This window comes from Pteropus vampyrus, unplaced genomic scaffold (genome assembly GCF_000151845.1).
Source record: "Pteropus vampyrus isolate Shadow unplaced genomic scaffold, Pvam_2.0 Scaffold261, whole genome shotgun sequence".
Taxonomy (NCBI): Eukaryota; Metazoa; Chordata; class Mammalia; order Chiroptera; family Pteropodidae; genus Pteropus; species Pteropus vampyrus.
This window is the reverse complement of record NW_011889042.1, coordinates 1,277,990-1,305,851: the sequence shown is the minus strand read 5'-3', so window position 1 is coordinate 1,305,851 and position 27,862 is coordinate 1,277,990. Positions and strand designations below refer to the sequence as shown.

The 27,862-nt window shown below is 33.9% G+C and overlaps 1 protein-coding gene across 4 annotated transcripts in view; it reads left to right on the top strand.

The window, feature by feature from the left end:
- The first annotated feature begins 1,948 nt into the window (after positions 1-1,948).
- INTS2 (integrator complex subunit 2) overlaps positions 1,949-27,862 on the top strand; it is a 50,678-nt gene continuing 24,764 nt past the window's right edge. For 2 of the 4 annotated variants that reach the window (XM_023520400.1, XM_011375032.2), the window contains exons 1-15: positions 1,994-2,090; positions 3,365-3,671; positions 4,308-4,446; positions 6,010-6,112; positions 7,275-7,388; positions 9,755-9,885; positions 10,120-10,293; positions 12,437-12,663; positions 14,372-14,497; positions 19,222-19,293; positions 19,378-19,492; positions 21,358-21,426; positions 22,684-22,818; positions 23,935-24,111; positions 24,876-24,984. In XM_023520400.1, coding sequence (XP_023376168.1) covers positions 2,072-2,090; positions 3,365-3,671; positions 4,308-4,446; positions 6,010-6,112; positions 7,275-7,388; positions 9,755-9,885; positions 10,120-10,293; positions 12,437-12,663; positions 14,372-14,497; positions 19,222-19,293; positions 19,378-19,492; positions 21,358-21,426; positions 22,684-22,818; positions 23,935-24,111; positions 24,876-24,984 — 2,017 coding nt within the window. In that variant the 5' untranslated portion in view covers positions 1,994-2,071. Of the gene's footprint in view, positions 2,098-2,198; positions 2,350-3,364; positions 3,672-4,307; positions 4,447-6,009; positions 6,113-7,274; positions 7,389-9,754; positions 9,886-10,119; positions 10,294-12,436; positions 12,664-14,371; positions 14,498-19,221; positions 19,294-19,377; positions 19,493-21,357; positions 21,427-22,683; positions 22,819-23,934; positions 24,112-24,875; positions 24,985-27,862 lie in introns of those variants that run through there. The other 2 variants (XM_011375033.2, XM_011375034.2) reach the window with 2 other exon arrangements.

The window sequence follows — 27,862 nt, the reverse complement described above, 5'->3', positions numbered from 1 at the left end:
CAAGTGTAGGAGCTACACAGCATGTTTCATCAATTCTAAGACACCAGTAATTGTAAGATGTTATTTTATGTACCACTAAGGAATAAAAAATAATGCCAAGTAGGATTTAACAAACTTGATTTTAAGACATCCCAATTTCAGAAATGTTCAAATGTGAAAAAAAATCACAATTTATGAAATAGATCTTTATGAACAGAAATGGTAATGAGCCTCAGTGTTACATTAGTCTTAAAGGATTATTCAAATATTTTATAATCACAAAAGGGCACACCATAACTATATAAGATACTCCTCTGATAATCAAAGGTTTTGTGATTCACAGGAAATAAATGTTTGGGCTAATTTGTTGTGTTATTTACCATTCTAGAAATTCCTGAATCTGCTTAATTGAACATCTGGGTTGAAAAGTCTTTATAAATTGATTTTAGTAATCAGCCTCAGAGGAAGCACGTCTAAAACTCAAAAGCCATGAGTAAACCTTTTTTCACTAGGGTGTCTGAGTTCTATATGACTGTCAAAATGATTTCATTGACAAACATTACAATGTAGATTTGAAAGACCTGCTGACTAAGTGGATATGAGGGGGAAAGGCTGGAGTCTAAGATGACTTCCATGTACCTGGCTTGAGCGACTTGGTGGGTGGTGGTGGTGGTATTTACAAAGATAAGAATTGGAAGAGAAGAAACAGGGGACTTAGAGGAAAATAAGTGTCAGCACTGATCATACTCTAGCTATCTCATTCAGGCTGGATGCGATTTGTTGTCCTCTGTAGATCAAATGGATCTGCAATGTTGTTTCTCCATTAATGGTTTCAGGATCATAAACAATTAGAGTTGGAAGAAAGTAAAAATCAGTTCTTATCTACCTTCTCATTCATTCCCAAACCAGTATTTGAATTCCCTTCATACTCTCCCTGTGAAATGATCATCCAGGGAGATTAAATTGCTTTACCTCTCTGAGTCTCAATTTACACAACTGTAAAATGGAGATTGTTACCTACCTCAGAGAATAAAATCAGTAGACTAGAGCACTAGTGCCTAGCAAGTGATCAAAAAATAAGTCTTTAATAAATTTCAGCTTAAAAATGACTGTTGTACAGTTGTGAAATAAATTTGTGTGTAGTGAGCTACTATGTAAAGAAATAGAATACATAACAATTAGGACGTATTATTTCATAAAACGTTTGTTTCCATTTAAATGGGGAGTATAAATGCATATGTGTGTTGACACACAATGTAAAATCTATTAATGCGGATCAGGTGGCAAAAAGTTTGAGAAACTGCAACCACCACACATTAGTTCTTTTCTTCCTTTTCTGATTTTTCATGTTGAAAGCAGACCTTATTTTCAAAGAGGTTATCCCTCTGTCAGAGCCTTGGAAACTATGAATTATGTAATACCATATCTCTGTAAAATATTTTTGTTTCCAGCTCCTAGCACAATGTCTTGTAAACAGGTGCTAAATCCACTACGACTGAACCAGGTACTAGAAATAATATGAAAATACATAGGGACTAGTGGTTTTTAATCTTTTCTGGGTGATCAGGTTTCTTTTGAGAAGCTGGAAGTTTTGGACCCTCTTTCCGGAACACATGCCAAGCACTCGCAATTCTGCAGATTCCAGAGAATTTCTGAAACTTCATTCTTCGCGCTCTAAAATCTAAAGGCCCTAAATTAAGAATCCTGAAATGAAGATGTTTAACTTCTGACCGTGTGTGAGGTCGAGAGAAGGCAGATCGAGATTAGATTACTTTAAAAATTTTCCTACAAATCCTAGGATTCTAGAACTTTTACCTGCTTTGTCACTTGAATGCCACGATAATCCTGTGATGATGAAACCGCAGTTCGAAGGGGTTTAATGATTGCTGTAAAAGGACTGAGCTAGTATCCTCTAGCAAACATACTAGAAGAAAGTTCCAAAGACTTCAGGGGTGAAATTGGGCAGAGCAAACAGCGGGGGAGGAAGGGGTGGGGCCGCGCACGCGCACCGTTGCATCAGCGCCGACGTCTCCCGGTGTCTTCTCGCAGCCACCCTTCCTTTCAGTCCAGTACGGTGGCCGACGGGAGCCAGATGCTGGGGATGAATGAAGGTGCTGGGTACGGGTTGAAACAGTCTCCTCCGCTTTCCGCTCCCTTCAGTCTGGGTTCTCCCTTTGCGCGCTGTCCCCACCCAGCCCCTATAACGCCGCGGACCCTATTGGTTCCGGCGTCTGAGTTCTTGGTGCCCGGGTCGACTGGGGTCGACTCAGGGCACCGTGAGTGTAGGGGAACCCAGATTATCGCCTAGGCCCAATTTCGGACCGCGCTCTCAATTTCTACCGCCTCCCGCTTCTAAGGCGTGGAATCCGGGTAGGGGCCTGGGAGGTTGGAGGGTAGATGTTAAGGTATGAAGATTCCGCTGTTAAGGCCTCAGCGCGTGCCCTGGTCCGCGTCGGCCACCCGCCGGACATTTCTCAGCCAGAGGGACTGGTTGGTTCTTATTACTCCCAGGGCAAGACCTATGATCACACAGAGTCCGGCGCCTCTGCTCCTTCAGCCCGCCCCTCTATTAAAAGGCCAGCTCCTCTTGCTTAAAAGCCCAACAGTGTTTCTTCTGCTCACGACTGTTACCCATGATGGCTTTGACTGACTGGTCCCTGTTCTTTTTATTGATTGATTGATTGATTGATTGCTTCTGATTACTCCTGAAGACAGAGGAGTGCCCTAGTGGGACTCATCTTTCTCTCATAGCTAATTGCCCTCACAGCTGTTTTTTACCCAGGGTACACAGGATATTGTTAAAGCCTCCAGAGCTTTGAATTTGACTACTGATTGCTTCTGGCTACTGAGGCGATTTTTAAATGCTGACTCTTGGAGGGTGGGAAATAGAAGCCTAACATTCTTTATATATGTCGGATAGGCATATGAAACTGAGGTTCGGAAGAGGAGCATTCTTAACTATGGCATTCATTTACTTTTATTTTACGTTGTGGTGCTCATATGATTGGTGTAGTGGAGAAAGCTGTGGACTGGGATAACCTGCTAAATGAGAGTTCAGCCTTGACTTTTGCCATTAACTAGTAATATTACTGTGGGCTTATTACATAATCTCTCTGGGCTTCATATTCCTTCGTAGCAAAATAAGAGTGTTAGAACAGAGGATCCCTAAGACCGAAAGAGACATTAACATGCTGTTTTCTTTCTCATTTTCCAGATGGTGGTAGAAACATAGGGAGCCTTTAGTTGTCCCAGGAACCCATTGCCAACATAGGGGCCTTTTAAAGATAGACCACATTTTTCAGGGTGTTTAAAAAAGGGGCGTTCATACATGCGGAAATACACCCCTACTTTCATTTGTTTTTATTTATTTATTTTTTTACATTAGGATCAACAGTGATGATGACTGAGTGTACAAGCCTTCAGTTTGTCAGCCCGTTTGCTTTTGAGGCAATGCAGAAAGTGGATGTTGTTCGTTTGGCATCTTTAAGTGATCCAGAATTAAGACTTCTTCTGCCCTGCTTGGTGCGGATGGCACTTTGTGCTCCTGCTGATCAGAGCCAAAGCTGGGCCCAGGATAAAAAACTCATCCTTCGCCTTCTTTCTGGAGTGGAAGCTGTCAATTCCATTGTTGCATTGTTGTCCGTGGACTTTCATGCTTTAGAACAAGATGCCAACAAAGAACAGCAGCTTAGGTAATGTTATGTTATATAGTATGTGGATTGATATTGGATTTGCCTAAGATGGGAGAGTCAAATGTTTTTTGGAGCTTTTCAAGCTTTTTATTGGATACTTCTCCAGAAAAGAGACGATTGAGAATCTGAACTTTGGAGAGCTCTTAGTTTTTTTTAAAAATATATTTATAGTTAAAATTCTTTTGAATTCCGTATTATAAAATGTCGTATAGAAAAGTTTGGCCATATACACTGTTGTATTCAGAGTAAACTGATTAGGCCAATTACTTGCATGGGAAGTGGGTAAGTTAAGCTCCCCTGAAATAGAATGATTTATTAGAATCAACCGGGAGGCTTTTTAAGCTCCCATTGATTCTCCAAAATTTGGGGCAGATGTTTTGTCCTTTATTGCCCATTGCGAATCCAGTAGTGAGTCACTTTTGTTACTGGAAGTGAATGTTAACTATCATTTGCGATGGAGTCTTTACATAGGTTGTGAATTCCTGAAATAGGCAAACTAAATGGTATTTCAGAAGTAATACATTCATGAAATGTATGAAAAGAATTCATACATTTTATTTCAATGACAATTTTTCTGCTTTTGTATCTTTGCCAATGTTCTCATAATTATTGTTTTACATGTTTGTGCTCTATTAGGCATAAACTTGGAGGAGGCACTGGAGAAAGCATCCTAGTATCACAGCTTCAGCACGGACTGACATTAGAGTTTGAACACAGTGATTCACCTCGTCGATTACGGCTTGTGCTTAGTGAACTGTTGGCAATTATGAACAAGGTGCATTTATTTTAATCACAGCTGAAAATATGCATGATTTGATATGTACATATAAAAGGTAGAAACAGGCAAGAAGGTAGGCAGGTTGCATCCTTAATCTATACCTATTTCTATTCATTATGTAAGTTTTCCTTGAAAGGATAGTAAATGCCAGCCTTAAAGACTTTTTTTCTCTAATTACTATTTACTCTCATTTATGCCTATTCTGTATTCTCTATTATAGGAATTTTTTTCTGTATGGTCTTCATACAGTGGCTTCTCGATAGTTAGAAAGGTAACATAGTTCAAGACTTGTACAAATTACCAAATTTGATAATACCTTAATAGGATACAATTTCTCCTATAAAATGTTATGATATGTAACTAAAAAATGTATACAATTCCTTTAGACACTGAATGAGCATAAATTACCTCTTATATAACAGTGAATAGAGTGTACCAAAGCTGAATTGGATGTAGGATCATTGGCTAGCCTCACCAGATGACTAAATTGTTTCTGTACAGTAATGAAGGCTATTCAGCTTCTCATCTCAGCAAAACGATAGACACTTTAGGTAATGGACCTTTCGGTAATTATGGTTAATTGAAACTCTGAATTTTAAATTTGTCAGTGTCAGGGGAGTAGCACTACAAAGAACAAAATTCGATCTTCATGTTAAGATGGCTTAAATGAGATTAGACCCACAATTTCAAAGGCAAAGTTATTTACTGTTAGAATTTCAAGATCAGTTAATTTATAATAATATTTAGTTTTATAAATTTTTGGGGAAAAAACCCTAAATTCTTTTTCCAAAGAAAAAACTAGGTAAAAGGCGGTTTTCGTTAGTTTTAGATAGTTTTTAAGATACATTACAAACCTTTTAAAAATTTCTTTCTATTACAATTATTTCCTTCTACTCTTTTCTACTGTTCTGAAAGTCTTTAATTTTAACCAGTATTTTTCCTACATCTGTTTTTCAATATCTCACTGTTAGCTCCAAAAACAGGTGGCTTTTCTCTTATGAGAGGTTTCTAATTTTCCAGTTCAGTACTCTTTTGATATGGGAAATGTGATGAAACTACTGAAGGAAATTTTCAAAAAAGTTAGTAGGTGCTTTTGTTGACCTAAATTTTTATTCTTTATTTTACTTACAGTTTATTGGGAATTGAACATGAATTTATATTTATTATATGACTTAAAGTTTACAGTTTTTTGACTTTTTTTCAGCTACAACTTATATAGGTAGCATTTCCAGTTCATTGCTTTGATTTGTCTTATGTTTAATTCCAGATGTCTCCAAATATTTATATAAAAATAAATCATAGCGACCCATATTGCCATGTCTGAATAATAATTAATATGACTGCTAATTGGTTACATTGGTTTACATTCATTGAATACTGCACATTCTAATGCAGTATATTAATGACAAATTAAGAGACATGGTCTGTAAGCTCAACAAATAATTACAAAATTAGTAAAGGATTTCATTACCTGGAATTAATAGAGTTCATCTTTTCTTTCCTTCCTTCTTTCTTTCCTTCTTTCCTTCCTTTTTTCCTTTCTTCCTTCCCTTTTTTAAGGTATCTGAGTCCAGTGGAGAATTTTTTTTCAAGTCATCTGAGCTATTTGAGAGTCCAGTCTATTTGGAGGAAGCTGCAGATGTACTTTGCATTTTACAAGCAGGTACTATAATGAATGCTAAGATACATTTTACATACAGTTTCTTGTTAAATGATACTTGTTAAATTTCTTAATCTGGAATGTACCTTAAAAGGTTAAGTCAAAAATGACTAATAGTAGGACAGTGATTAAGTAAATTATATTATTTTTTTAGTAGGGAATATTATACAGCTGTTAAAATGGTATATTTGAAGAAATTTAGTGATTTAGTCAAATTGCAAAGAAATAAGTTAAAATGCAAAAAGCAAGGGGCAACCCAGTGAATAGAATTATAATTCCAGTTTTGTTAAATTTTATAACAATACCAATAGGGGGAATAAAATAAAATATTTTGGATTATTAACTTTGAGTGATGAGATTACAACTATTTTTATAATAAGTATGTATGATTAGAATTAAAAGGTAGAGAACAGTCAGGCTCTATGGATCGTGCCTATAAAGCCCGTTCCCAGGAGAGGCTGAGGCCCGTGGATCGAGGGTGCCCAGGGTTCAGAACTACCACTCTGTGCACCGGGCCTGGCGCCAGCATGGGGCCTCCCGGGAGAGGGGAGGGACCCGGTCTAGGCCTAGGCCGGACTTGGAGGAGGGCAAACACCCCATGCTGGGCGGCAGTGGGCCGCACCTGGGAGCAGTGCCAGAATTTCCACCCAGACTTCTGATGAGACCTGGTCTCTCTTTTTTAACTTTCTTTTTAGCATTTTCTTTTTAAAAATTCTTATTCCCCAGCATTATTTTGGCTCATAGTGGACCCCCTGACCTCACCAGTGGGGCGGTGTACATATTACTGTTAAAAAAAAAAAAAAGAGAACGTAAAAACGCAAAGAAGATTTTAATGAAAATAACTCTTGATCAGCACTATAGCGATGACAATGTTCTTTGTTGTACTGTCAGATACAGTCTGTCAAATACAATAGCCACTAGGCACATGTGGTTATGGGTTACTTGAAGTGTGACTAATGTGATTGAAGAACTGAACTCTTTTTAATTTTATTTAATTTAAATTGCCAGTTGTGGCTGGTGGCTGTCCTGCTGGACAATTCAGCTCTAGACTATGAAAAGGAAGTGCCTTAATTTAATTGCTTTTAAATGACAAAGTTGAAAGACGTTTAATATATGACAATGAAATGCACTCCTTTGTAGTAACATTGACTTTGTTTTCTTATAGAGCTCCCCTCCTTGCTTCCTATAGTTGATGTAGCTGAAGCCTTGCTACATGTTAGAAATGGTGCCTGGTTCTTGTGTCTGTTGGTGGCCAATGTTCCTGATAGTTTCAATGAAGGTAAATATAAATTTAAATTGGGATAAGGAAGAGATTTACTTAGGCATGTACAGGATCTATTTTTGAGTTAAGAAGAAGCATTTATGGGGTTATGAGATTTGTCCTTTGAAAGAGTATTAGTATTAATTGTAGAAATATTTGGTTTACAGATTTCAAAGTTCTTTAGAGATTACAAATTTAAGTCTTGTGATATTTAGCAAAAATATTTTTTTTTTTGCTGGTTGTCACCAGTGTGTAATAGGACAGTAAAAATACCAGAGAACTAGAAGATATAATCTCTATGCTCGGGGAGCTAAGGGAAGAAGACATGTATCTGTGAAATAGCCAGAGAGCAATATGAGATATGTGTAATCAGAAATACCAGCAACCAGACCTTTGATTTTTAGCTTTATTGCTGTCAGTTTGCAGAAAAACATAGGATAGAAATTGAGAAAGATCAATGAAATTTTCACCTCTATTTTGAACTATTAATGATTGAATATTACTGTTTGATTCTGAGAGATATAAAAATAAAAACATTTACCGAACAAAGTGTTTTGTAAATTGATAGCCAAGGAGTGAAAGTCCCTGCATCTGGAAGTCATCGTTTCTGGCTTTGTCACTTATTTTTTGTATGATTTCCATCAAGATAAACTTAACTTTTCATCTATGAAATTGGAATATTGATAATAATATTTTCTTTACATTTATTTCTAAGAGTTTTATTTAATACCACAAGATACATAAAGCCCTTTGTAAACTGTGTCCTTGCCGTTTTTCTGTCTGCTTGTTCTATCACTTAGGAGTGTTAATGTCTCCAGACATAATTGGGGATTTGTCTGGTTCTCCTTTGTCAGCTTTTGTTTCATGTATTTTGAAGTCGTTATTATTGTATTGGATCCATGTACATTTAGGATTGTTATATCTTTTTGATGAATTGTTTTTCTTTTTCATTACGAAATGTCTTTTATCCCTAGTAATATTTCTTCTTTTAAAGTCTACTTTATCTAATATTAATACAGCTGTGTCAGCTTTCTTACAGTTAGTATTTGCATAGTGTATATATATGTATGTGTGAGTGTATATATACACATCTTTATTTTAATCTATCTCTGTGTTTATAGATAAGGTGGGTTTCATGTAGACAGATATAGTTAGGTCTTTTTTTAAATTTAGTGGTAGTCTCTGCCTTTAATTGGAGTGGTTAGACATTTACATAGACTATTTAATGTGATTATTGTAGCAGTTATATTTAAGTGTCATCTTGTTGTTTGTTTTCTGTTTGTTCCCTTTTTCCTTTTCCTTTATTTGGATTGAAACTTTTTAGGATTGCATTTTATTTCCACTGCTGTCTAATTGCCTATACTTTTTTTTTCATTTTTTTCTTTGCATTTATTTAATTTATGGTTGCAGAGTTTATAGTATGCATCTTTAGCTTATGGCAACCTAGTTTCTAATGATTTTATACATCTTCACATATAATGTAATGTACTTCTATTTCCCCCTCCTATCTTTTATGCCATTGTTGTTATAAATTTTATTTCTACATGTGTCGTAAACCTCAGAGTACATTGTTAACTACTTTTGCTTTAAACAATTATATTTTAAAGACTTTAAAAACACAAGGGAAATGTCTTTTTCTTTATCTTTATTTACCATTTTTTAGTGCTCTTCATTCTTTTTTGTAGCTTCATATTTCCATCTGGTGTAATTTCTCTTAGGCTTGAAGAACTTCCTTATAATTCAGGTTGGCTGGCAATAAAATTTCCCAGCTCTTTTTTTTTTAATCTGAAAAAAAAAGTCATTTTGCCTTCATTTTTGAAAGATATTTTCATTGGGTATGAAATTTTAGAATGACATTTTCTTTTACCTCTTTCAGGATATCTCATTCTATTGTTTGTAGTAATTTTTATCTCTGCGTCTCTCTATATATATTATTTCTTTTTCCTCTGGTTACTTTTATTTATTTTTTTATTCCTTCTGGTTACTTCTAAGATTTTTTTTTATCACTAGTTTTCAGAAATTTGATTATGTTGTATCTGGGTATGATTTTCTCTGCGTTTACCCTGGTTGGAATTAATTGAGTTTCGGTTTTCTAATTTTTATCAAATTTGGAAAAATATATTTTTGTCTTCCATTTCCTTTTTCTGAGACTCTAATTATAAGTATGTTTGACTAGATATTGTCCCACAGGTCACCGTGCATTTTTTAAGTCTCTTTTCACTCTTTGATTTATTTTGACCAGTTTTCATTGCTATGCTTTCCAGTTCCCTAATCTTTTTCTTCTGTAGTGTCTAGGCAGTATAAATGATTGATTCTCAAGGGTGAAAAAAATTTTTCTAACGTCTTACAAAGCTTAAACTAATTAGAAGTTATTCAATGTTCAGTTTGTAGGGGCCTGATCAAAAATGGAGAACGACAAGATGAAGAAAGTCTTGGAGGAAGGCGGAGAACAGATGCCTTACGCTTCTTATGTAAAATGAATCCTGCTCAGGCCCTCAAGGTCCGAGGCATGGTGGTAAGAGATCTTATTTTTTTGAGACATAAGCCATTATATTAGGACCAGGAACTTTTCTCAAGATGATTTTAGAATCTTGTAGAGAAGTATAATTATGTATAGGATGTATTAGCTACCTCTCTGTTTTTTTGTATTTTGTGATAGGTCTTCTAAACTTTAGAGGCTTTAGATATTGAAGCTTGTGGACCTTTTCCTTATGATGTTGAGTTCAATTTGTTTTCTTTGCTGTGTTAGGTTGAAGAATGTCATTTGCCAGGCCTTGGAGTAGCTTTGACGTTGGATCATACTAAAAATGAAGTTAATGAAGATGGAGTGAGTGACTTGGTTTGTTTTGTTAGTGGTTTGCTTCTGGGAACAAATGCGAAAGTCCGAACTTGGTTTGGAACTTTTATCCGAAATGGACAGCAGGTGAGGCATCGGATTATTTTGGCAAGTAGTAAAAGAGGAAGAAACATTTTAGAATGATATCATTAGACCAGTGGTTCTCAAACTTCTTAGCCTCAGACCTCATAACATTTAAAAGATTTATTGAGGATACCAAAGAGCTTTTGTTTATGTGTTTTTATCTATTGATATTTGCCATGTTAGAAATGAAAACTTAAATAGTTGAAATATTTAATTCACTTAAAATAATAGTAATCCTATTACGTGTGAACATAACATTTTTTTTATGAAAAATAGCCATATTTCCCAAAATAAAAATTATTGAGAAGACTGATATCATTTTACCTTTTTGCAAATCTCGTTAATATCTGGCTTAATAGAAACCTTTGGAAAACTGCAGTGTACCTTTGTGAGAAAATGAGAGTTAAAAAGGCCAATATTTCTTAGTATAACTGAGGAAATAGTTTTGATTTTCTGGAACCTCTGAAAGCATTTTGGGAATCTCCAGGATTTGAAGTCAGACTCATGAGAACTGCTGCATTAGGTCATCAAATAAGTTATTATAGTCTGTAATTTTGATATATATATATGTTTGTGGTAAAATATGCATAACATAAAATTTACTGTTTTAATCATTTTTAAGTATATAGTTTAGTGGTATTAAGTACATTAACAATGTTGTGCAACCATCACCACCATCCATTTTCAGAACTTCTTCATCATCCCAAACAGAAACCATGTACCCATGAAACATAATTCCATTTTCCCCTCCCTCCAATCCTTGGCAACTACCATTGTATTTTTTTCTCTATGAACTTGACTACTTTAGGTGCATATATAAGTGGATTCACATAACATTTGTCCTTTTGTGACTATGTTATTTTATTTAGCATAATGTCCTCAGTGTTCTTTCATGTGTAGCATGTATCAGAATTTCTTTCCTTTTTAAGACTGAATAACATTCCATTGTGTGTGTGTATGTGTGTATATATATATATATATGTATATATATATATATATATATATATATATATACTGCATTTTATTTATCCATTCATCTATCGATAAATATATACTATATTTTGCAACAGTTTTTAACTTGCAAAATATTCTACTTTTTCAAAAAACATTTTATGGTAAGTCTGTGAATTGAGTCCCTGTGAAGGAACTGATGCAGACTGATTTTTAACTTATTGAACTAGACAGTAGTAGCTTGTACACTGCTTAGATTCTCCAGTCTATTTTTTGTGCTACTGACTCAACATACTATTTTGTATCCAAGTTCTACTTTATTTCTAGCTCATTTGAAAACTAATTTTAAGCTTTGCTTTTTAAAAGGAAGTTAACAGTTATCGTATACCTTCTATATGTCAGGCATTATGCTAAATACTTGGTATGCTCATCTTGTAATTATTTTTTGTGTGCAATAAATTTTTCTTATTTAACCTAATGTTATTATTGAAGTATTTTTATCATATTTTACTTGGAAACACTCTAAAAATAACTAACATTTGCCTAGTCTTTTACAGTTTAGAACTGCCTTTGTATGTTTTATCTTTGTTGATTCATTCATCTATTTAACAGACATTGAGTGTTTGCTGTATGTATATCAGGCACAATGTTAGGTACTACTTAGTAAGAGACGACTAAGACATTATCCCTGAAAAACTATGGAGATGATAGACTTATAAACTCCTAGTTTACAACAGCTCTGGAAATTATATATTATTAAAATATTCAATTCTTGTCATTAAGGAAATTGGGGTTCAGAGAGGTTAAGTAACATACCTGAAAGTTCATAATAACAGAGCTGTTGTTGAAATCCAAGATCTTGTGTCTCCAAAATCTGATGAGCACTTTCTACTGTACCACATATGACTCCATTAGTCATTATATATTTGAAAGTACTATTTAAATATTTTTACAATTCAAATTGTCATTAATTTAGTATTTTCTGTATAACCAATCCAAATTAGGGTGAGTAGAGAATTCTTAAAATGAACCAGTGAATTTTGAATTTGCTCAGTTGGTTAAAACAAGATTCTGCAGTTATGACAGACTCCTTGAATGGTTCAGTTTTAGGTGTTTGGGGAACTTTGTTTGAGTTTCCTTTTGACTTAATGGATGCCCCATGCTTTCTTCCTTTTGTGGTTCATGTTTCTTGCAGAGAAAAAGAGAGACCAGTAGTTCTGTCCTTTGGCAAATGAGAAGGCAGCTTCTTCTGGAGTTGATGGGCATTCTTCCCACAGTAAGAAGTACCCGCATTGTGGAAGAAGCTGATGTGGAGATGGAGCCCAATGTGTCTGTGTATTCGGGGCTGAAAGAAGAGCATGTTGTGAAAGCCAGTGCACTCTTACGTCTGTACTGTGCTTTGATGGGGATCGCTGGACTCAAGTATTCAATAATTTGATATTTTACCTTTTTATCATTTTACTTTCTTGTTTCTAATACCAAAAAAGTCAGCCAAAGGCTTTTTATTCTGAGGATTCGGGTTTACTATTAGGCTTATGTAGTGGTCTGGCCTTTATCAAGAATGAAGACCTAAGGCAAAACATCTCTCACTGGGATGTATTTATCTATTTTGGTTTGATTATAAATAGAATTATGTAAATATGGGCAGGGGCAAAAGCAGTTTAAGAAACCTATGACTTCACCATAGCTTGACATGAATATAATGAATGATCTGTGAGTGATCCTTTACCTAGCCCATGCAGCTAGTTGAAGTAAATCTCTCCTGTTTCCTTTTACAACTGAAATCATAAATTGTTTAAAATTGATATGATGTGATTATTAAGTACAGAGTTTCTTATTTAGTCACTGCACTCCATCCTTTTGCACAATGTCCTCAACTGTTACACATACAGTCTTTATTTTGCATGTCTTTAATATATGAATTTCAATTACTATTGTTCAGTTAAATAACACTGCTCCCTCAACAACTAACGTATCAGATACTGTGATACCTTAACCAGGTAATTGTATAAAGTACCAATTTTGCTGAAAGCTCTTCAAGCCACAGTTCACTGTGTAAGTAACAGGTGCACGTCATGATCAGTTGGCCAATCACGTTATTTCTTTTGAGGTCTATCAGCAGCTCGTCACTATCAGCACACTGTTACTCAGTTTATGATCAGATAACAAAGTGGGTGATTGTATTGTCATCATGTCTCTCAGTGATAAACCCATGTGACATTTTACACAAATAGATAACTGAAAGAGGGAATTAGCCAGTAAAGGTGAAAGTGTAGCAAAGAAACAAAAAGTGGTAATGCTCTAAGTAACATTTGAACCAAATGTAAATAGAATAGCTGACTGTGAGAATGTTGATGTTGCTTCCAATTAAAAGTCCTTAGGTTGGTAGCCAGATGAACTTAGTGAGGGCAAACTTGTCAATATAAATGAGGAAAGTCATGATGAAGAGGATAAAGAAGTCCCAGAGGAAGTGATGCTGGAAAAAAATCTTCATTTAAAGAATCTGTCAGATATTTCATGACCCAAAGTACAAAGGATAAAACATTGGAAGCTGATCCAAACTTAGAAGGGGGTGTGAAATTCATCAAGGCTTAGAAAAGATGCTCACTCTGTATTACAAGTTATACAACGAGAAGGCAGCAAAGGCTATTTAAACTTGATAATATTTTTACAAAGAAAACTCTTCAACTCCCAATGATTCTAATATGTTCAATTATAGAGTGCTATATAAATATTAGTTTTACTGTTTTTTTCATTTCCCTATGCATTATAAACTGACAGTTTTCAGATATTTTGACAAAAAAGTTAAAAGGTCACGAAACAGTTGTAGTTTTCCCCATTGTTTATTAAGATTGCGATGTGCAGTTTCAGCAGGTATGGTTATTTTTAAGCTTCCACACTATCATGCAAAGTGAGGACTGCCTATATTTGTGTCTGAGGAAAAACGCTGGTTGTAAACTCCACAGTTTTGCTTTTGACACTTAAGATGTTAAAGATTTTATAAATGGGGAGTCTTAATATAAAGCTCAAAATTTGTATCTGAAGAATCAAACTCTTGAGAAGTCTCTTTTTCCTTCTACCTTCCTCAGCTAAAAAAATATAAAGCCTAGTAATGTATCTGTTTTTTTAGACCAACTGAGGAAGAAGCTGAACAATTACTGCAGTTGATGACAAGCCGTCCTCCTGCTACACCAGCTGGGGTTCGCTTTGTTTCGCTTTCCTTTTGTATGCTGCTGGCCTTTTCTACACTTGTCAGGTATCTTACTATATAAGTTGCTCTATTTTCTCAAGGTCTGCTTTTGTTTATTTATTTACTTATTTATTTTTAATTAAAAATTTTTATTTTTCAATTACAGTTAATATTTAATATTATATTCATTTCAGGTATAAAGTATAGTGGTTAGACATTTATATAACTTGGAATGATTCCCCCAATAAGTCTTGTATCCACCTGATACCATGTATAGTTATTAACAATATCATTGACTATATTCCATAAGTTCTACTTTATATCCCTATAACTAATTTTGTAACTGCCAATTTGTACTTCTTAATCCCGTCACCTTTTTCACCCAGCCCCCCAATACCCTCTCATCTGGCAGCCATCAGTTTGTTCTTTGCATCTATGAGTTTATGAGTTTGCTTCTATCTTGCTTGTTCGTTTATTTTATTTTTTAGATTCCACATATAAGTGAAATCATATGGTTTTGGTTTTTCTCTGTCCGGGTTATTACACTTAGCACAATACCCTCTAGGTCCATCCATGTTATCACAAATGGTAAGACTTCATTCTTCCTTATGGCCAAATAATATTTCATTGTGCATATGTACCACATCTTCTTTATCCATCTGTCTTTAGATTGGAACACTTAATCCATTTACATTTAAAGTAATTATTGATAGGTACATAGTTTTGGCCATTTTATTGTTTTCTGATCATTTTTGTAGTTCTTCTCTGTTCCTTTTTTATTCTTTTGCTCTCTTCCCTTTTTTGTCATTGACTCTCTGTAGTGTTGTGTTTGGATTCCTTTCTCTTTATTTCTTGCATATCTCTTGTGTATTTTAGGTTGGTGGTTACCATATGCTTCATATGTACCACGGTATGATTATAGCATCTATTTTAACTTTATGGTCACTTAGATTTGAACACATTCTATAATAACTACCATTTTTACTCACCCTTTCCATGTTTATGCTTTCGTCATTATCTTTTACTTTTGTGTGCGTGTATTTGCGTGTATCCCTTAATTTATTGTTGTAATTACACATGATTGTCCTACTTTTGCCTTTTAACCTTTGTAGTTATAGGAGTTATGTTCAGCTAGTCTTTACATGGTTCTCAAGGGTGGTAGTTCTTTGATTTAGTTATAATTTTGATGTAGTGGGAAGAGAGGATAACATTTACTTCCTCTGCCATCTTGAGGTTTGCTCTTGTTTATTAAAACACATGTAGAGCATTAATTAGGATCTTAACTACAAAAATTGGTCTAGATATGGGCAGTGGTATTATCTTTTGGTAAAAGGGTATCAGTAACATCTACTGTGTGCAAGTCATTTACTTTATCTTTATTAAAGTTTCATGTACACACTGTTTTAAAGGAGTTGAAATAGTTCTTCAAGATTTATTAGGGCACATAGCAGTCCTTACTCCCCTCCTCCTTTCATCCCTAAGAGTAACTTCTTTCATTTCTTTTAGTTGATTCTTTTGGGTTTTACTACCCCATCTTTAAATAACATGTTTGCATTTGCTATATTTTGATTTTTCAATTTTAGTACTTGTTGACTTCCCCCTGTGAAAGATGAGGAATTAGTTCGTTCTTTTCTCTCTGTCCCCAACACATATATATCTACATATCCTTTTTATCATCCATTCTCTCAGTACAATTATATTATAATTTTGCTTTGACCAATATATAGTTGTTTATATTACACTGTTGGAAGCACAACCATGTAATAGATGGTTACTTTTCTTAAGCAAAACTTGTTCTTTGCATTAATAATTATCTTGTGTTTTTGTTTCTTTTTTATTTGCTCGGTGTTGTGTGCTTATATTAAGGCAACCTCAGACTGCCAATATACACCTCCTGTCAGGATGTTTGGATTCATTATTCTATCAATTTCATTTTCTTAAGGAAATTTCTCCCGGAGCATTTTGACCTACTCCAGTCTGAAGTAGTTACCTCTGCACCGGGTACACAACTCTTGTCCTGGAATTACTCTTCACTATCGTTTTGGAGACTTGCTTTACCTCTCATTTGTTGTATCTCCTGTTCCCTGCATGTAATGTCTCCATCTTTTTTCATTTGCTCCCTTATTTTGCTTCATTGGAATGGGTATGTGGGAGGTAAATTATTTTGAGACTGGATATTTCTGAAAATATCTTTATTCTACTTGAATACTTGATTGATAATTTGATGGGGTATGGAATTTTAAGTCGTAACTAATTTCCTTCGCTAATTTTGCAAGTCTCACTCCATTGCCTTCTAATGTCCAGTGTTGCTGTTGAGAAATCTGATGGAATTCTGATTCCTTGTCCTTTGTGTAGCCTGCTCTTTGGAACAGGAAACATGGAAACATGTAGACTTAGCTTTTTGTCCCTAGGGTTTTAAAATTCCTGCCTGACATGCCTTGGTGTGGGTCTGCTTTTGTCTATTGTCCTAGGTATTTGGTAAGTTCTTTCAACCTGGCAACTCATATCCTTCAGCTCTAAGAATTTTTCTTGAAATAATTTGTTAGTAATGGGTTTTCTCTGTTTAAAACCTTCCCTTATTTGGATATTGGACTTCATGAAATGATCATCTTATTTTCTTACCCTTTCCTATTTATTTTTGTGTTGATCTGCTTTTTAAAAATCAGCTTTATTGAGAGACAATTTATATACCGTAACATTCACTCATTTTGAAGTGTACAACTTAATAGTTTTCAGTATATTTACAAAGTTAACGCAACCATCACCATCATCTTATTTTAGAACATTTTCATACTCCAGAAAGGTACTGCTCATTTTACCTTTTAGGATTTGTCCTCAGTGTTATCTTTTAATCCTATTTAGTTTTAAATTTCTAAGAGCTTTTTTTTCTGATTGTTTCTTCTGTGTAGTGTCTGTTGCTTCATGGCAGCATGATTTCTCTGAAATTAATCATAATGAGTGAAGATTTTATTTGTACTGTTTTCTCTCAGTTTCTTTTTTTTCTGCCTTTCGTCTCTATTTTTTAAGTTAGAAGCTTTTTCTGGCGGTTTGGTAATTTTTTATTGTCTGTTCATATTTAAAAGTAGGAAACTAAAAGGCAGACTAGAACCTCTAAATGCATAGTTGGGTGCTTGGGAAGCTCTTAAGGCTCACCAGAGTCTTAGAGAACACTTTTGTCTTGCCTGGAGAGTGAAGGCCTGACTAGAAAGCCATAAGCAAAGTTAAAAAGTGAGGGTGAAGGGCTGGGAGATCTCAGCCTGCAGTATAATCATTCACTTAATTCTCCTACTTTCAGAATGATGCTTCAGATATCCCTGGTTGTTTCTCACTTCAGAGTCAGCCTCTTTTAACATCTCCAGAGAATAAATCCCTAGTCTTTTCTCGTTGGAGCACGGGTTTTCATCTAGTTGTGTAGAATGGAGGAGATGATCTGGAGGTCTGCTCCTTATATAGATTGTCAGTCTTTTTAGTTTAGTCTCTATCTTCACTCTCACTCACAGAACTGCCTGGAGCTGTTAATTCCTTAGCATTTTGGGGATTCTGTGGTATTAAGTGGTTAGTTTTCCTTCCTGCCACTTTAGTATTTTGCTTTGTTGGGTTTGCTGAGTCAGTTACCACTCATCTATATATGCTCTAGCTTCCAGTATTTTGTGTTGTTGTTCCTCATAATCCCATGCTTTTATGCTTTTTACAAAAATCCCTTTAATGTAGTTTGGAGTTTCAAGAGAACGTGAAATTAGGTACATGACATGAAGTGCTTTTTTTTCTATTTACCTGAAGTAATTTCTCAACATTATCTCTAATCCTTATTACTTCTATAAGGTGAGTATTTTTAATCTGTATTTTATATATAGGAGAGCTAAAATTTAGAAAGATTATTTAAATTTTTCGTCCAGAGTCACACTACTAGTAATTAGCGGAGAAGGGATTCCCACTCAGGTCCAGCAGACTCTGAAGGCTGTAATCTTTCGACAACATAGCACTGTCTTTTATTAGTGGAATGATTTAGGTATGGTTGAGAGTGACCATTTTAATTTTCTTAGCTTTGGGTAGCAAGTGTTTCAGTTTTTGTTTTACCCATTTACACTGCGATGAACTAGAAAGGAGATAATGAAAATTGTTTTCACAAATCAAAGTTAACTTGTACCTTTCAATCTAAATCTAGGAGTTCACTTTAAAAATGTCATTGTTTGGTATATTTTATAACCAGTTTTCATATCTGTGATGAGCTGTGGTTGTCTGTTTTTTCTATTTATTTTTTTCTTTTTGAATAGTGATCACATTTCGCTCCAATTTTTAATTTTTCTAAAAAATGTATCTATATATTAATTTCATTTTCCAGGTAAAAGATGGGCTAACTTGTTCCTGTCCTAGTACTCAATTTGTGACTTTTTGATGATTAAGCTTTAACACTGGATTTTTTTTCTAATGAAATAAATTTCAACTGTTAATATGGTTCTTCTAACATTTTAATCCCAAAGGGGCTTTGCATTTTCAAAGATTGTGAGGATATTCACTCTCTCTAACTTGCAAATGCAATAACTAATACTTTTGAGAGGGTTCGACTATTCACTCTCATGAAGGAAAGCAAAGGTCCTCATTCTTCATCTCTAACTATGTCATATCTCAATGGCAATTAGTGGCCATTTCAACAAGCAATTAATTTGAGTTGATATTTCAAAATAAGAAAGGAAAAAGTAATTTCTACCAAAAAAATTTCAGAATGCTTTCCTATTCTTATGCTAGTATATCTGATTTTAACCAGTGACTTTCTGATATGTTTTATATAGTACACCTGAGCAGGAGCAGCTAATGGTAGTGTGGCTAAGTTGGATGATAAAAGAAGAAGCTTATTTTGAGAGGTAAGATAATTTCATTTGTTTCAGCTAACTAAGTTTTCTTCTCCTCTATTTGGAAATTCATATATTTTTTTTCTGTTTCAACAGTACTTCAGGTGTCTCTGCTTCTTTTGGGGAGATGTTATTATTGGTTGCTATGTACTTTCATAGCAACCAGCTTAGTGCTATCATTGACTTGGTCTGTTCCACTTTGGGGATGAAGGTAATTTCCTTTTATCTTTCTAAAGAAGGTATTTCTAAGCTGGGAATTTTTCTATAGTGTAAAGTAAATAGATTGTTTTCATTTCGAAGTAATCTTAGTTTTCAGTAGTTTGAAATTTTACCAAGGGCTCTTAGAAAAAAATACATTATAAAAACATTGACAAGAATAATAGATGTTCAATGTAGAAAGCTCAGAAAACACAGAAAAGAAGGGAAAAATAGAATTTTATTGTTCAGAAGCATAAAACGTACTACTGTTTACATTCTGATGTCTGTTCATTTTTTTGAAATTGATTAAATATTTTGTAATTTTAAAGAACTTACCAACATATGATGCATTTTCTCATGTTAGTAAATATTCTAATACAGTATTTTCAATGGCTCTATAGTAATCCATCATATGGAGTAATCATGACTTTCGTAATGGATCCTTTCTTTGCCATATAGATTTTTCAATTTTGGAATAATGCTTAGATAAAAACTTTGTTTATGTAAATACATACACAGGCACTCACACATGTATATCTTCAAATGCTTTTTGGATTATTTCCTTAGGATAGAGTTCTAGGAGGCAGTTACTAAGTAAAACAATATGATGATAAGATATTTAATGAGTATTGCCGTATTATCTTCCAGAAAGATTATACCAGTCTAACTATTCTCATTAGTGAATGAAAGTGCCTATTTTCCTATACTCTCACCATCACTAGGCATTACCATTCTTTTTAATCTTTGCAAATTTGATGAAAAATGGTCTCATTTATTTTTCATTTCTTTGATTACTAGTGAAACTTTGGTTTTTATTATTTTTTTTTATAGTTATAGTTTATAGTTTTGTTTTTTTTTGTAGTTTTTAAAATTATATGTTTTGGCTGGTTTATTTCTTTCGTGAAAGGCTTATCAGTCTCCCAGTTTTCCTATGGGGATTTTAACTGATTCATTTTTCCTCACTGACATATAAAGGGTGCTATATGTCATGTTTCATTGATTTCAGGACACATATTTTACCCAATATTGAATTAAGGTGATTGGTTTTACAGGTGACGTGTAATGTTAATTGGTAGTGTTTACCCCCTTTTTTCCCTCTTGAAAAGCTACTATTAGATTATCGATGTATCTTATAACCCTTAGTGTCTTTAAAAGTGGAGAAGTAGAATATGTTGCAGTGGTTCTTTCCCAGTTGTTTTGCCATGTAGAAATTATTATTTTTTTTGTGTGTGTAGTATATTAAGTATTTCTTTTGTGGTTCTTACTTTGCTGATATGCTTAGAAATGTTTCTCTTTCTTTAGGTTTGTTGAAATGGTCATCTATATATTCTATTGTTTTTGTGGCTTCACATTTTATATGTTTTACATTTGGAGTTTATTTTGGGTGTGGTGTCAGGTGTGCAAATATATATACAGCAGGTCCCTGAATAACGTTGTTTTGTTCAATGTCAATTTGTTACACCATTGAGGAGATGCCATAGGAACCTAACTCTCGTTTATATCAATTAGCCTATGGTAAAATTGGTTTTGTTATATGTCATTTCGCTTAAAGTTGCAGAACCTATCGGTGATGTTGAGGACTTACTATATAGTCCCCAGAAAGGTAGATGTCACATCTCCCTTTATTGAATAATCCACTTCTTCCCACTGACTTGAAATGCCAGTAATAGTATTTACTAAGTACCTTTATATGTTGGTTCATTTTCTGAGGAAAAACACCTTTTAATGCTTTAATGTTGGATTTGAGAAACCACTTATGAAATAGAGTATTTGAACATTAATTTTATATATCACAGTCAGTTTAGATAATAAATTTACCAGAGAAAATTGTGCTTCATATATTTTCACATGCTGTTGGAATTCTTTTGTTTGTTTTAGATTGTAATTAAGCCAAGCTCCTTGAGCCGGATGAAAACTATCTTCACACAGGAAATTTTTACTGAACAGGTACTTCTTTTAACTTTATTTGTAGGTACATCTTTAACTTTCTTTTAGAGTATTATTTGGGGGAAAACTTGTATATCTCAATTTAAGAGAATAATAAGGTCTTTTTCTATTCTTTTTTAGTTTCCAATGATTAATCTTCGAAATGTCTGTAAAGAATAGTTGTATTAAAATTTACTTTTAAAGCTACTTACTACATACAAAAGCATGTTTTAAATTTACATATTTTGGAGACTTTGAGTAGATACTTAAGAGTATAGCCTTAGATATTGATGGTAGGAATCTCACATGGGGTACTCATTTGTATTTGTCAGAAGAAAAATAAAATGGAGATCTGTTTAAACCTTTAAGCTGTAAGGTTCATTTCTAACTAGATCATAAGCTAGAGTCTAAATTTCTTATTCTCATATTTACATGTTCTTATTTGGCCTCAGCACTTTCGTCTGTGGATAAGCATAAGGATTTTTCTTTTCCAGCAAAGGAGACTATTCTAAAGTTTAAGATTAATTCTTAGATTCATTTGTCAATTTAAATCTCAGAATACAAAAGAGATATATACCTTAGACATATTTGAAAATACTTATGGATCCATAGTTGTTGCTACTTTTAGGGTAATTAATATTCTCATCTCTTTACCAGACTCTCTCTTTTCCCCTCAGTGCACATACATTCCCACATAACAAACACACATAAGACATAGGAGACTCATAAGTTATTTTTCATGCGTTTAATTTGAACCGACTGGAAGATAACTTTGGGGGAGGGTCTTTGAAAGACAGAGGTTTGTGCATGACACAATGAGAATAACAATAAAAATTCCTGTTTATGTGATTCTTTATAATTCACGTATGTTTCTCAAAAAAAAATTTTTCCCCTCACAAAAACCTTTGAGGCAGGTAAGACAGTATTGTCCCATTTTGTAGTTGTGAAACTGGGCTCAGAAGACAGTGACTTATCCAAAGTCACTGAGCTCAGATTTTATGATTCCAAATTTTATATTTTTTTAACTTACTGCACTACCATCAACATATCTATGTTTTTAAAAAGTAAAAAAAATTAGAGAACTTTACAAGTTCCTAAACATATGCTATCTCATCCTTCAAAAATAATCAAATCCTGTAATAATTGTTTTTTTATTATTCATTCCTAAGGACCACACTTGCATTAAATATTGACAGTCTTACCTGCTAATCCTCTCTCTTTCAGAATAATTTTGTATTTGGTTCTATCATATGTATTAATACTGTTTTCCCCTTTAAGGTTGTCACAGCTCATGCAGTTCGAGTCCCTGTCACCAGCAACCTGAGTGCCAACATTACTGGATTTTTGCCTATTCATTGTATTTACCAGCTTCTCAGGAGTCGTTCATTTACCAAGCACAAAGTGTCAATAAAAGTATGACCTTTTATTTATATTTCAAGCTACAACCTAAGTTAATGCTTTTTTTCCAGTTCTGTTTTAGTTTGTAGGCCTTTACTGTGGGTTTGTGTATAAAATGTGTTTAATTGCTAGTCATTTATATAGTTATAGTAATTAGGAACTTAGTTTTAGATTTTTCAAATAATATAACTGTTATGTTATTTACAAAATGTACACTATTACTAATTTATTTAATTTTTTAATAATAGCATTTTATTAAGCTTTAAGAAGAAATTGCCATTTTCTGTAGTTTGGTTTTATTCAACAAACTGAGAAAGTTGCTAGTCATCCATAACCTGTGTTTGTGCCTTTGTCACGAGGACACCTAACACCTAACTTGTACATATTTTGATATATTTTTAATTTGTTATAGTTGGTTATGTCAAACAGATAAAAATCCTCTAAAGAAACATCTCAATCTCAAGTAAAGAAATCTGTTTGAACGTTTTCAAGAGGCTCTTTTATTTATAAAGAACAATAAATATATGCATCAATATATGTTTTAATTATCCTTGTTTTTATGATTTAGTGAAGTTATTTTCTAGCTAGATTGTGTCTTTTATTTCTTTATATTTTTAGCAAGAATAGATAAGAATTAAGACTCCAGATGCACACCCAAAATTTCTCCATGTCCTCAATCTGGGTAGATAGTTAAATGATAGTCTCCCGCAAGTGGTTGTCAGAGCCCCTTTCTTTATCTGAGGGCTTGTGGTGAAGAACTATCTCTCTTCCTAAATTCCTCTCTGCTCTGGGGTCTTCAGCAACACGTATAGTGCTCCCAATACAGATATAGAAGGGATTTACAGTTTTTTCCCCAAGACTTAAAAATTAATAGATTGAAAACTCAAAGTCCAAACTCAAAACCCAAACTTATTTTAGATTTGTCTTCTACTGGACAATATTTTCAATGAAGATATAAAAGTAGTTCATGTTTTTAAATCAAAGACAATTGTGAAATTGGATAATATATTTCTAAGTGCTAAAAGTTAATAGTTTCACTGATTCATAAATCATGTAACATTATATGTGCTTTTAAATTTTCACTTTTCTTTTTGTCATAATTGATTTAGTGCTTATGACCTTCTTTTTTAGGATTGGATTTATAGACAGCTGTGCGAAACCTCCACTCCACTCCATCCTCAGTTACTTCCTCTGATTGATGTGTACATAAATTCTATACTTACTCCTGCATCCAAATCTAATCCAGAAGCCACAAATCAGCCAGTCACAGAACAAGAGATACTCAATATTTTCCAAGGAGTCATTGGGGTAAAATAGCGATTCTTTTATATTAATTAGCTTTTTTTTCTTTTAGTTTATTCTTTTCACTTATCCCATTTTTAAAAACTGATTATTAGAGGACTTCTAGGTGGTTCCGAATTTAAAATGGGATTACATTTCTTTAGATTACTTTTAAGAATTTAAGAATGGTATTAGTTCCAAGCAGCTTTTAGAATAGTCATTTTTTGAGTTCTTTTAAAAGCTCTGCTTTAAAGTCTAAGGAATGCCCTGGAGGTTGTGTGTTTAACAAAGGACTATGTAACGTTTAAGCATATTCAACATGGATTTGTTTAGCCTCCTGGGAATCTAAGATATGGAGATTCATTTATGGAGAATTTGAAGAACATATTTTTTTCTGTTTTTTTAGAAGAAAAAAATAGTTGCGTGTTTCACAAATATATTTAAATGTACAATATCTTTTAAAAGTAATTTTCTTCATGGTAATTTCAGATAATACTTGAGTCTCTTGTAAGCCTTTTACAGAGGCAGCCTGATGGGATTTATGTTGAGCAACAGCTGAAGTCTTTTTATTTTCTATTTTAAAGACTGTTAAGCATATTGCCTTTCCTCTCCCATGCCATCTGAAATGTAAACTTCAAGTTGTCTCTTTGAGTTGCAAACACAGAATCGTTTCTTCTGTTTTATCTGAGCTTGGGAGCAGCAACACTGAATAGTCTATTTTGAGTGCTTTTGCTATCAGAAATTTACTCATGATATTTAACATTATTGTAAAGTATTTATGATATCTCCAGGGTGACAACATCCGTCTTAATCAGCGTTTCAGTATCACAGCACAGCTTTTGGTGCTTTATTATATACTGTCTTATGAGGAAGCTCTCCTAGCAAACACAAAGACTTTAGGTAAGTTGTGCATATGGGAGTGTTTCTGGTGATACCTCATTTTATTTGCTTATATTTTGTGACATTCCAAGCTGTTATATGAGAAAATCAGGTCAAACATTCTAAGAAGCTCCAATATTATTTTATAGTCCTTGCAGTATTATTTTATAGTCCTCTGATGCATAAATATATGCATGTGTGGTCACGTAACCACCCCTCAACACTCAGTCCTCCTTTTAACAGGCTTAATTAATAGGCAGCTGAATTGCCTGTATTTTAACAATTTTAGTGACTGTATTAACTAAATATAAATTAAGAGATAAACCTGAAGAAACTGTAACTGAATTTTTTTTTGCTTGATTTCAATCTTTGCCCTGTGTTGTTTCCATTAGTGTGAAGAATAATGTTCTAATCAAAATCAATAGAAAAAAAAGAACAGAAGAATTTCCTTTTGCCAATAAAATTATAACTGAACTGGGCTTTCAAACTTAGCTACTTCATATAATAGGTCAGATTTAACATAGAAGATAGCAGTATAAAGTAGTGTGTTTTCCTATATTTGAAAAAGAAAATTCACCTGTATTTTAGGCTTGCTAAGTGTATGTAGTTCTATACTTGAAACAAAAAAAAGTGTCATTAAAAAGCTATAGTCATAGAGTATTTAATGCTGGGGAAATTCTTATTTTGCCACAGCTGAGTGATTTTACTTTTTGAAAGCTGTATATTAAAATTACTTTTCAGTGTTTGGCAGATTAGTTTCTTTTATTTATGTGAGAAGTATTGTATTTGAAATATTCTATGGCTTTCTCAGCAGCTTTCTTTCCCAACTACAATTGTTAGGGTTATACAGATACTATCCTATAACTGTAATTATAGTCTTTGTCATATTAGGGACAAAATGGGCTAATAATAAGCATCCATTAGATAATAGTGAAAACTTTCATCCACATATAATGAATTCTGTTAAGGAATATGACACATGATTTAATAAATAGATGGTAGAGGAATGAGTCACCAGGAGGTGTTCTGGGGGAGAACTCAGACCATTAATATTGTAGTAGGGGACTGAGATACACTCTTTATTTTTATTTAGCCTACTCCAGCGGAAAAAAAAAATTGAATACAGCAAAGTACAGGGAATAGTATAGCCAACTTTTTTTGTATATACCATGCTGAATTCACAAGTCACTCAGAATTTTTAGGACTGGGAGAATTTTTTTAAAGATTATGTATTCCAGGCCTCATTGACATGCTTCATTCAGCCCAGTGTTCCTGTGGAGCTTCTGTTCTTTATGCAACAGTCTTTTGGATCTCATTTGGAAAGTTAAGGATTTTAGGTTAGGAGTACAACTCAGCCTGATTTGAATCTTGGAAAAGGAACTGAGGGAGTAGAAGAAGGTTATTAGGTTTTTATAAGATTCAAGGCAAAAGGTGGTGATTTGGACTGGTAGCAGTATATATATATTTTGGAGATAGAATTGAGAGGTTTAGCCCATAGATTCATGAGACCATAAGCCAATGTTGATGCAGAGGCTTTTGGCCTTGAGCCTAGAGGAAGAGCAGGTTTGTGAGGGACCAGGAGCTCAGTTTTGAACATGTTAAGTGTGAAATGTCTGACAGACTTTCCTGTGGGGATGTTAAGGAGACGGTTGTATATACTGGCCTGGAATTCAGGGGAGATACTAGAGATTCTTTAGTGTACATATAGTGTTTCAAATCATGACATTAAATAAGATCACCAAGGGAGAGAGTGTGGGAGGAGAATCAGGAGGATATGATGTTCCAGATGCCAAGGGAAGAATATTCCAGAGAGCTGATCGCCTATATCAGATGATTATGATTGAGGCTCAGCTAATGACTGCCTATAACTTGCTGGAGGTCAGTTGACCATCACAGTTTTACTAGTAAAGTGGTAGGATGAAAGCCTGATTGTAGTAAATTCGAAAGAAGATTAGAAGAGATATACTGGAGACGATGGGTAGAGGCAGCTCTTTTGAGGAGCTGTAAAGAGGAGAGAAATAAGTGCGGTGATTAGAGAAGAAAATGAGATGAGGAGAGGACTTTTTTTTTAGGTGAAAGAGACAAGAGAATGTTTGTATGCTATTGGGAGTAATCTAGTAGAGAGGGAAGGTTGATTCCAAGGAGAGAATCCCTGGAGTGATTGCTTGATAGGTGAGAAGAGATGAGATGTGGAAGACAAATGGAGGAATTGGCCTTTTTTTTTTGAGAATTCTAGATTTTTTTTCTAGTCTAGTTTCTCATCTCCAAGGAGAATACATAACAGCTGAATATGTCACAATGTGAGAAAGTTTTACTCTTCTACAGCCAAAGGATAATTATTCTGCCTCAAATTTATTTCTATCTGTGAAGTTGTATTGTAGTTTCAGTACCTTATTAATTGTTCTGTGGTTTTGGCCCTTTTAATAAACGTTATTAGCAGCTACCAGGTAGCTGCAGAAGCTCAAATATGGAATTCTGAAATTTAAGATTGAGCCAAGTGTTAGAATATCATAGTAAATAAAAAAAAGTGTGTATATTTGTGTATGTATATATATTTTTTCACATACACATATATTTTTTTAAAGAGTGTATAATTTTAGTTAAATAATGTATTCATCGCAAAGAATATGTGTAAGAAATAAAGGACAATATAATATATTATAATCCTGTGTACCATTACCCAGTTAAAATATGAGCATTACCATTATATTTCCAGTTTTTATACTTAAAAAACATTTCCTATTACATCTGAAGACTTTATTACTAGGTAAAACAGTTTATTTTTAGATATTTTTGAAGTTAAAGACAGTGTAATTAATATCAAACATATGAGGAACTATTTATCTGTTTCTAAAACAGCCAGTGGGGCAATCTCATTCTTCAGTAGCTAAACGAGTCA